Source organism: Morus notabilis, unplaced genomic scaffold (assembly GCF_000414095.1).
Source record: "Morus notabilis unplaced genomic scaffold, ASM41409v2 Scaffold699, whole genome shotgun sequence".
In the NCBI taxonomy this organism is placed as follows: Eukaryota; Viridiplantae; Streptophyta; class Magnoliopsida; order Rosales; family Moraceae; genus Morus; species Morus notabilis.
The window spans coordinates 444176-454602 of NW_010360714.1; the positions used below are offsets into that span (position 1 = coordinate 444176).

Consider the following 10427-nt stretch of genomic DNA (forward strand, 5'->3'; position numbering starts at 1 on the left):
TCTTTCCAAAGATGCACGTGATTTTATCTTAAAGTGCATACAAGTCAATCCAAGTGATCGTTCCACTGCTGCTCAGCTCTTAGACCATCCATTTGTGAAGAGGCCCCTCCCAACATCTTCTGGCTCAGCATCTGCTTATATTTTTGGTGCTCGGTCGTCCTAAATGATTTTCTGGGCTTAAGTTCTGATTGATAGTGTGAGGTAACTTCAATATGTATCTGACTTTTTATGTTCTCTCTTTATGATTTTCAACTGCTGACTCTATCTTTGCTCTTGGAAACAGTTCCACGTAAAAGGGACAATTCTTGTTGTTGCAATCCTCAATTTTGGGTAGGTTTAGCCCAAGTTTTGCAGCAATCGGTTTCGTCCACAGACAAACTGAAAGTCTATTACAACTTTACGAACTCAAGAATGGCAAGAGTATCAGGCAATGGGATCTAATGTATGACTCCAGAATCCATTCTCCATGGAACAACCATTCCTTTGTTCTGTAAGTTCCTTTCCTAAGAATACGATACCGGAGCGAGCTGCTCTTATAATGCTCTATACTCATTCTATGTTGTTGTAGACTCGCGATTAAGAAAATCGGATTGATGTCTCAAATCACAAAGTGATTAATATTTTCCATTTTAAATTATTTAGTGGGTGAGAGATTTTAGGGATTAGTTGTGGGCGGTAATTGTTGTAAGAATTGAAAAACAAAAAACGAAAATATCAGTAGTTGTATATATCTTCTTGACATTGCCCACATGTAATAGTTGATTTGTTTACATCTGTGAAGTAATTTTCTTTTTGTTTGTCATCTTTGATATTCTTTCTAGAGCTTTAAGGATGTGTCCTGTACAATGTATGACTATTTCCATGACGATTTTGCCCCATGACTCATTTATTTTCGAATAAATTTTATCTTTGCCTCTAAACTTTGATCACTTTACCCTTGAACTTTAAAAACTGGTACGAACAGCCCCAAGGTTGATACTTGCAACCATTGATGTCAATATGTGCTGACATACCGTAAGTTTAATTGGCATTAAAGGGGCAAAATGTAAATCTAGCCCAATACTGTTCGAATCCCATGTGCAGGATCTAGATCTCCATGATGGCAGATATCTTGGTCGGGACTGCCAAAGATCTTCCACGAGGCTTCACAGAGGACCCATCACCAGACATTGTGGTGGGATCTCTCTTTCTCGTCGCCGTTGGCGGTGCTCCTCACATTGCCTTTTCTTTTTTTTTTTGGGTAATTTTGTTTTGTATTTTGGGTGGGACAATCAATTGTAGTAAGATAGGTTACCACCAAAAGATTGGTAGGCTACCGTCAACATTTGGAATTTTTGACATCACAACGGACTACCTCCAATATTACAGTAGGATAACGTTAAATGTTAGTGACGGATGTTTCGCGTCTAGCCGTTGCCACCGTCTTGTTGTCGGCGCTGCAATTTGGTCGGAGAAGCAGAGAAAGAAACAAGAGAGAGGCCGTAGAGAGAAAGGGGCGGTATAGAGAGTTTGGGGCCTGAGAAAGCAGAAAAAGAAAGAAACCCCAGTGAGTAAAACTGGAAATGCATAATTTATTTTAAAATGAATAAGAAAGATATACTATAATTTATCAACATTTAAATAATATGTTATTTATTTTAAAAAAATATGTCAAAAATGCTATTTAGTGTATTTTCCCTAAAAATAATCATTTTGTGTAAATATTCCTAATTTGGACTTAAATCCAAACATGAGGGCCCAAAATTCACAGCCCAAAGTATGAGGACTCAATAGCATCTCTTCCAAGGTCCAGCCGACTCCCAGGTGTTAGTCATTCGTACGAAATGTCGTCACAGTGGCGTATAAATGACACATCGAATATCTAATTCCATATATATTTTTTCGCCAAATATCAAAATAAAGGAAATTTTTATGGTACGTATACGTTAACGTATTAATAAGTTAAAATTTTTATTTATTTACATAACATTACAAAAAAATTAAAAATACACGTTTAAAAAAATTTAACGCACCGATACACGAACATAGATTTGACATGTAATTTTTTAAAAAGAAAAATAAATAGGCAATAATAAAAAAAAAATATTATTTAATTTAATCCGATCAGTCGCACCACTCTAGCACGGCACGCAACCCCCCAAAACCTCCCCTCCCTCTCGCAACCTCCGCGGGAAGAAGAGAACGTGGACTTCGCCCTCTCTCTCTCTCTCTTCCCGCCTCCGCCACCTCTCTCTCTCCTCCCCTTACAATCCCCTCATTCTATCTTTCTCTCTCATCGACAGATTTCTCCCACCGAATTTTCCAGGTGCCATCGTTTTCCTCCGATCTCTCTCTCTCTCCCTCTCTCTGTTTCTTCTTCTTCTTTTTTTCTTCTCTGGGATTTACTAGTTTCTAGGGCTTTCGCGGTGTGCGCCGATTCGCTGTTCCCGCGTCGATTTCCCATTTTTGGTTTTCGGAATTTCTGATTTTTATTTTGCGAGTTTCCTGGTGCCGAAATCTCTGGGATTCATTTTAGGGTTTCTATAGCTTTGACTCTGAATATCTGGAACGATCGCATTTCAGCTTTTCTTGTTCTGAACTATAGATTCTTATTTGTGTTAAGGCTTCTCGTAAAGTTACAGATTTTATATATTTTTCGACTGTGTAATTGTGTTCCCGATCTATATAACCATGGTCGTCTCAACATTACATTCGTAAAAGAAAAGGTTTTTTTTTTTAATTAATTTTTTGATGTATCAGTAGTTATTGTCGGTACAATTATTTTACACCACCCCTACTGGGGAATTACAAAGTTTTGTAGCTTTGTTGCTTTTCGTTTAGGCGTATTTTTTTAGCATTTCTATTATTGTTTTGGTTTGGTTTTTTGCTGGCATCGTGTAGTAATATTTGCTTTTATTGATTGTTATTGTTTATGTATTTGATTATTTGTTCATTGGAGGGAAATTGGGCGCAAGGGCTATACATTTAAGGAGGTCATTGTCTTGGCAGCGAATGTTTGATTTTGTAGTTATCTAAATTTTGCTCGGTTTTGACTTTTGATTAACATTTTTTTTTTGTCAGTTTTGGCCAGCCATTGCCAGAATCTTTCCACGCTTGAAGTTACACCGACCCTTTTCCTTGGAAAGTATTTTTCCTACTTCTAGTCCTTATTCGGTACTCACTCTCTCTCTCTCTCTCTGTTGTTTCTTGTGCAGTGCTGTTTGTGATATTAGACCATTATCAGGGGAAGAAAATAACCTGTGAGAACAAAAGTATACTCTCATTTGTGAATTCTGTATTTGTTTTGGTCGAATTTATTTGCACTTATATTTGGAGGTTAGGAACTTGTAATTTTGTTTAGGCCGGCCTATGGAGAATTTGCATAAAGCATGCCAATTAACTAAAGTACACATTGTTAGTTTATAATTTATTAGGTTCTGCATGTAGATTAGATATCGTATGGATCTTTTATTAGATATGGACATGCTAATGCTGTGAAGTGTGAATGTATGCATTGTATGTAACTTATCACACGCCCTTTCATTGATAGTTATTTGAGGACAAGGGTCTCTCAAAATTCAAGTTAAAAACCGAGAACATAAAATATTAGAGACAAAAGGTTACCAAAGACTCTCAAAAACACAACAATTATGCTTCTTTTTTCTTTACTTTTTCTTTTAGTGCAATTCAGTTGTAATTTCAAGAGTGTTTGTGGGTGTTTAATTATATGTTGTTGCAGGCAATATTGCATGTAACTTGCGATTGATTTAGTGGTTGTATCAAACTGTTTCTTTTAAAGCCACAGATTTATTTTCTGTTTCAAGTTAAGTGCTGGTGCCTTGTAGATTGATGTCATAAAATTAAAAATATCGATCTAGTTTGGTCTCATAAAATTAAAGATATCGATCTAGATTGGTCTCATAAAATTTAAAATATCGATCCTTTTTTCTGTTTCATATTGTGCTATGCTGGAATTTTGCATAGCTCATTTGCCTCAAATTTCAATTACCCCCATAATGTTTTGTTGGATTGTTTTAGGTGTCATCCCAAGTAGGAGAGATGTACACTACTTGTTCTGTTTATAATGAAACATATATTATGAAAAGAAATATTTATTGCATATGCTGTTCTCTTTTAGAGGATAAATGGCAGTAGAAACATGTCTTAATCTATATTTTTACTTTACTCATTATTGTGTTATATCAGACTTGTTTGTATCTATTTTCACTTATCACTTGCTATCTGCCGATGCCGGACTTGCTTCACTTGACTTCTTAGTTATATAAAAAAATAAAAATAAAAATAAAAATAAAAAACTGTATTTTATTGAGATCTTAACATATATTAAAATAGCAAAGCCAATATCAGGAGGCAGAATGGTAGGTACTTGACAGTTATTTTATTTTTTTTATTGAATGTACAAAGTTGTATAGATGTATGAAAAGAAACGAGGAGATACTACTCTAGGGATTATATGGTGCTTTTAGGAGTTACTATCCCAGGAAGTGGAAATACCTTCAATTGTGACGGATTTTATCATTTTATTTGTGATTCCTCTTTGGTGAAGCTTAATGATTTAAATTTGTGTGAACTGGTTCACAGGAAAAACGACTTAGCTTTATGTCATGGGGTCACAGCCAAAAGAGTAATTGGTCTTTTGTAGTCGTGTATGCATAAGTTAATCAATCTATTTGTCCTGAGGCTAGTGAATAGTTGTTGGAATTATTCTATGTATGCCTTATCATATGTTATCAAATCATATTAAGTTGAACTCATCCGATGTCTCTCTGTTTCTCTGTCTGTCTTGCTCCCTCTCTCTCTCTTTCTGTAGATGGCCAAAGTTAACAAGTTGCAGCGTAAGTCTGACTCCAAATGTTCCAGGGCGACTAGATATTTATTACCATCTAGTGCTTGGAAAGTTCGTAAACATGTCCATCCAAGGAAGAAATATGACAAAGCATCAGAAAAGAAAGATTGGGAAGATGCAACTTGTTCAGTTTGTTTGGAGTTCCCTCACAATGCTGTCCTCCTTCTTTGTTCATCTTATAACAAGGGTTGTCGCGCTTATATGTGTGCTACTAGTCATCGCTATTCCAACTGTCTTGAACAATACAAGAAAGCATACACGAAGGTAGGTTGTACTCAAAGCTCACATCAATTGAGTGGGTCAATGGGTGATTTAGGTTCCAGTTCGGTTGTAGGGCAGACAAATGAAAATATTGAAGTGCCAGAGCTTTTATGTCCACTTTGTCGGGGCCAGGTCAAAGGTTGGACAGTCGTGGAACCAGCACGGAAATATCTTAATGCCAAGAAGAGAACTTGTATGCAGGATAAGTGCACATTTGTTGGAAATTATAAAGAGCTTAGGAAGCATGTTAAGACAAAACATCCTCTGGCTCGACCTCGAGCAGTGGATCCTGTACTTGAAGAGAAATGGAAAAGGCTCGAGTGTGAGAGAGAACGAAGTGATGTCATCAGCACAATCATAACATCAACTCCAGGGGCAGTTGTTCTGGGTGATTATGTACTAGAGCCAAATCAAAGTGGCTTTTACAGTGATTATGAATCTGATCTTGACGATTACTTTGAAGATTTCGGCTTAAGGTCGCTGAATTTAGGACGAAATGCTGCTTTTCTCCCACGTGATAGCTATCGCAGGGACTTTGGCTCTGCTGAGGAGGATGATTTTGGGGTGCGTCGCACCACATATCCCGGTTATGTTTCTGCTTCTGGGCGTGGTTTCCACCGAGCAAGAATACTAGTCTCGAGGAGACGCCGGAGACGGAGAGGAAATGACAATCATTAGTTTGTGAATTGTGATACCCAATTTTAACAGAAGGTTGCAATCCCTGCTTCGGCTCCTATAATAGTGGTGATTGATAACTAATTTTAGATTGTAGGAAAAGCATTTTAGGGGTCATTATCTTTTGATTAGGTTTTTAGTTTTGGGGATTTCGGCAGTCTATCCTCGCAGCTGCACGACTGCACGGACTGGTTCTCGTTACGTTATACCGACTACTAGTGGTCATCTGAACAGGAAGAGTCATTTCTAAAACATTGCAAAGTTTTCTTATTTTGTTGACGATTCATTCAACAGAACTTACGTTGGATCTGGTCGGAGGAGTTATGCTCAAACTCTTCTATTTTGCGTGGCTTCCAGTTTATCTTTTTCAAATTCTTGTACCAGCCCAGTGTTCTTTAAGGAGTACAATTCATGTTTAGGACCATTTCTTGAAGCTCCTCTTTTATGGAACCTTTGGCAAATTAGAAATGTATTCGAATTCATCTATTTCCATGCTTGTATATTTATTTTCTTATCATCTTTTTCCCACATTTTTCTTGCTGTTTAATTCAAAGTCAAAGGGTTATATCTTTTATGGCGTGCCGACAACTATATATGAAAGATGTATCTTTGATTTCTTATGAACTTGCTGTATTGGGGCTAATAACTTTTTTTTTTTTTTTTTTTTTTTTAAATTATCCTCTTTTCTTTTCTTTTGTGAGATTTTTTTTTTTTTAAATTTTTGTCGAAGAAGTTTAGTTTTTGCTATTAATTTATGGCCTGAATGCGGAGCGGTAATTTTTTTTTTTTTTTTTTTTTTTCTAAATAGTCTGTGTGGGGTATTATCCTACTCTAGAATTTCTCTATTATTATTTTTATGTTGTTTGCTCAAGTATTGAATTTCTCTATTTAGTCCTCAGGTCTCATGTTTTTGTGTCTAATCATGTTTGCTTTTTCTAGTGGTATGGGTTTATTCTTATAACTAGTTGAATTTTAACATGTTATTTAACTCTACAATTTATGAAAAATAATGTGTTATATATTATTTATAAAAATACGTGTATACATACATATGCATACACATATACACAAATACACATACACTGTAACAAACAACACAGAATAAACTGGGTCAAATCACAAGACCCGATCTAGCAAATCTGCATCTTAATCAAAAAGGAAAGTTGTTTGTACAAATCACAACGTGTTTCAACAATATTTTTTATTTTCTTTTTTTATACTCCAAACCACTTGATGATGACCCTCCTGGAGCATTCTCTCTTTAATCTCTGCAGAATCCTCTCAGAATCCCTCTTAATCTTCCCTGAAAAAGAAAGGACCGACAAACATACTATCGAACCAAAATTGCATAACAAAAAATGTAAAAGGGATCTGTAAAAAAATAAATAAATAGAACAGATAAATGATTCTTACTACAAACGGAGAATTACTGTGTCTATTGCCTTTCTTCTTCTTCTTCTTCATCATGCCAGTGATGGATTTTGGTCTGCATGATATGTCCACTTCCGGCACTAATCGCCGATATCTCTTTCGGTTTCTTGTGATGCCTTGAATTCTCATCGGAGTACTCGAACTCTTCCCACTTATCTGCATAACCCAAATTTCAATTCAAAGAATCCATACAATTTTCATGCATATAATGCTTACGTAGATAGAATCCACATTCCACACAAACAAAAACGAAAACCAACCTTTTGCTTAGGCTTGGGAATAATATTTTTGGGCCACCCGGGCTGTTTGGTATCAGCATTTCTCAGCTCTTTAGCATAGGCGAGAAGCTGAGCACGGCGATCATAGGCTCCTGTTTTGGAGAATATTGGCTTTGATGATTTCTTACCATTATCACGGCTACCCTTTTGATGAACATGGATTGGCCTTGGTGGCGGCGACGGGGATTCGACATAGACGGTGATGATGACTTCCTTCTTATTCTGGTTGGGATTCTGTGCTGTTTCCTTGCCCTTGTTCTCTTGATCCTCTTTTCCTTGCTTTCTAATTGACGCGTGATGGGTCGCAAAAGATGATTGTGATCGAACCGAGTGCATTCCTTTGGCAATTTGAGCTTTCATTTCGCCTAAACAAAAGGGTTTCTTCATGGTGTGATCCTTAAAACTCATAATGCAAAAATGGGGAATAAGAAAATTTTCTTAATATGTTTCTTGTTTCTTTACTGGAAAACATTCTTAATATGTTGCATGCGCTGGCAAATCCAACGTGAATTTGTTTCTCCCAAGTTCTTTGGGCGTCATTTATGATGGGCTTTTCCTTTTTTGCCCTCTAGCCCATATTATAGTTGTATGGGTTTAGGACATGGTAAAAGGCATTTAGAAAGAGGGAAATAGGCCAACTTGAGATGAATTAAAATTGATAGGTTAATAGTTTATATAAGTTAATAAATAGGTTAAATTACTATTTTTGTCTATAATTTGTCTGGTTATGAACCATAACTTGACAAGTTATTGTCCATAATTCACGATTTTTATCCATAACTTGTCTGGCTATAAATCATAACTTGACAAGTTTGTTCATAATTTATCTGGTTATGAACTATAACTTGACAAGTTATGGCCTATTAATTTTTATAACTAAAAATTGACCTATATACTTTCTTAAGCTGTTCATATTGGCCTATTTTCTACTATTTCTGATAGAAGTAATTAGGCAAAATTTCATACATTGAATTGAAATTTAGCAAAATTTTTAAAATATTATAAATATAACAAAAATGACATAATAATTATTATAATGATATCATATTTTATACTATATAATGATATAATCATTATTTTAATGACATAAAATAATATGAAATTTTGATATTTTTGTAATATTTCAAAATTTTTGCTAAATTTAAACTTCGACATCAAAATTTTGCTTTAAGTGTAAATCACTCTTATAAATATGGTCCAAAAGAATTATTTGGTCCAACTATCAAGTGGACCAGGTGAACAGATTCAATGAAAAAAGAGAAAATTGCTAAACTTACCATTTTATAGATTCAAATTAGTGTCTAAACTTTTTTGCTATAATATTTTTTCTCATAAAATTTAAATTTTTATTCAAATTTATAAACCAAATTGGTCCTTACCCTTAAAGTGAATGAATCTGAATTTATACCCCTTACTCTTGATAAATACCCTTTTGACTAATTAGTTATTTCACTAAAAAGATATTAATCAAGATTAAGTAGTAAAAGCCCAGACCGATATATTCCAAGGGGTGTTTGTCTATTTTTCTCATGAAAAAGGAGAAAGTTATTGAACTTACGTTTAAAGTGCATGGGTCCGGATTTTAACCCATTACTCATGATTAATATCCTTTTAACTAATGATAATTGTGAGAATTGCTAAACTTACCCATAGAATATATGAGTCTAGATTTTTATCCTTTTACTCTTGATTAATATCCTTTTTACTAATATAGTGATTTGACTAAAAATGATATTATTCAAGAGTAATAGATAAAAGTTCAAACTCATGCATTAGAGGGTATATTTTGTCGTTTCCCCATAATTATTTGCTTAAAAATCAATTGGCCAATGTTTATAGGCCAAACATCGAAAAGGTACTATTTAAAGGGGCATTTATCCTCTTTCGAAAAAAAAGATAAAATCCACTGAAATCCGAGAATTTTACATTTATGCCACTAAACTTTAATAAATTAGTTTTACTGGTGAATTGAATGATGTAGATCTTAGCTTTGTGTGATTGTGTGGCATAAATGTAAAAAAGGCATCCTTTGAGTGGTATTTCTATATTTCTCTCATGTAAAAATTACATAAAATATATTTGAGGAATCAAAATATAACAATATTATTTTTAAATATTTTAAGACTAACAAATAATTATATTGTAATTATTATAATGATTGTCAGGTCTTATACTACATGTTTACATAGTAATTATTATAATAATTTTGTTTTTTTTAAATATTGTAGCTTTTTTGCTATATTTCATCATGACTAATAAAATTAAATTACATGTCTAAAATCCTCTACTATTAATACGAAATATGTATCCATCATATTATTTTATTGGACCATAAAGGTGAGCTAGACATATAGCATAATCTTATTAATCATGTTAAAATATAACAAAAATTTAGAATATTTCCTAAATAATAAAAAAAATAAAACCATTACACAACTTTCTAGCATAAAACGCGAAAATTAGTACACTGTTTACTATATGATTTTGGTATGTTTAATATGTTATTATATTCCATATCCACTATTATTAATAGTGTAACTTTTACAACAAAAGATTCAAGTAAAGAATGATAAAACTCGTGCGTGTCTCTATTATTATTATTATTATTATTTTTTTTTATAGTGCGTGGGGAATGATTAGCCATAGCTATTTCTCATTTGGACATAAGTAAAAGCCCTCATGCATCGAAAAATGGCTACATTTAAAGCCAATACTACTTATATTAGGAGACGAACAGCGCTAGCTCAGCTATTAGGATTATAAAACTATTAGGTTACTACCCCTTAGGATTATAAAACTATTAGGTTACTACCCCTTAGGATTATAAAACTCGGAAAATTTTAAAATTAGAAGCTAGATAGACCTAAATTGGGTTTTTACGTCCTGCACAAGACTATAATAGTTTTTCCCTTTTCTCTTAAAAGAAAAGAAAAAAA

At 34.0% G+C, this 10427-nt stretch overlaps 2 protein-coding genes across 3 annotated transcripts in view; both read left to right on the forward strand.

The window, feature by feature from the left end:
* LOC21398064 (mitogen-activated protein kinase kinase kinase 1) overlaps nucleotides 1–1510 on the forward strand; it is a 6755-nt gene extending 5245 nt beyond the window's left edge. Inside the window, exons 10-12 of one of the 2 annotated variants that reach the window (XR_002902122.1) lie at nucleotides 1–201; nucleotides 284–490; nucleotides 1084–1510. Coding sequence is in view for 1 of the 2 variants with exons in the window: in XM_024165013.1 (XP_024020781.1) it covers nucleotides 1–163 (163 nt within the window). In the remaining variant the exon portion in view is untranslated. Of the gene's footprint in view, nucleotides 202–283; nucleotides 866–1083 lie in introns of those variants that run through there. The other variant, XM_024165013.1, reaches the window with a different exon arrangement.
* Nucleotides 1511–2119: 609 nt separating this feature from the next.
* Nucleotides 2120–6299, forward strand: LOC21398066. The gene is made up of 3 exons (XM_010097219.2): nucleotides 2120–2305; nucleotides 3061–3153; nucleotides 4811–6299. The coding sequence occupies exon 3, from the start codon at nucleotides 4811–4813 to the stop codon at nucleotides 5783–5785; it is 975 nt and encodes a 324-aa protein (XP_010095521.1). The 5' UTR covers nucleotides 2120–2305; nucleotides 3061–3153; the 3' UTR covers nucleotides 5786–6299.
* Nucleotides 6300–10427: the final 4128 nt, after the last annotated feature.

Bases quoted from the DNA above. Each gene is read 5' to 3' on its own strand.
- LOC21398066 (XM_010097219.2), top strand. From the start codon at position 4,811: ATGGCCAAAGTTAACAAGTTGCAGCGTAAGTCTGACTCCAAATGTTCC.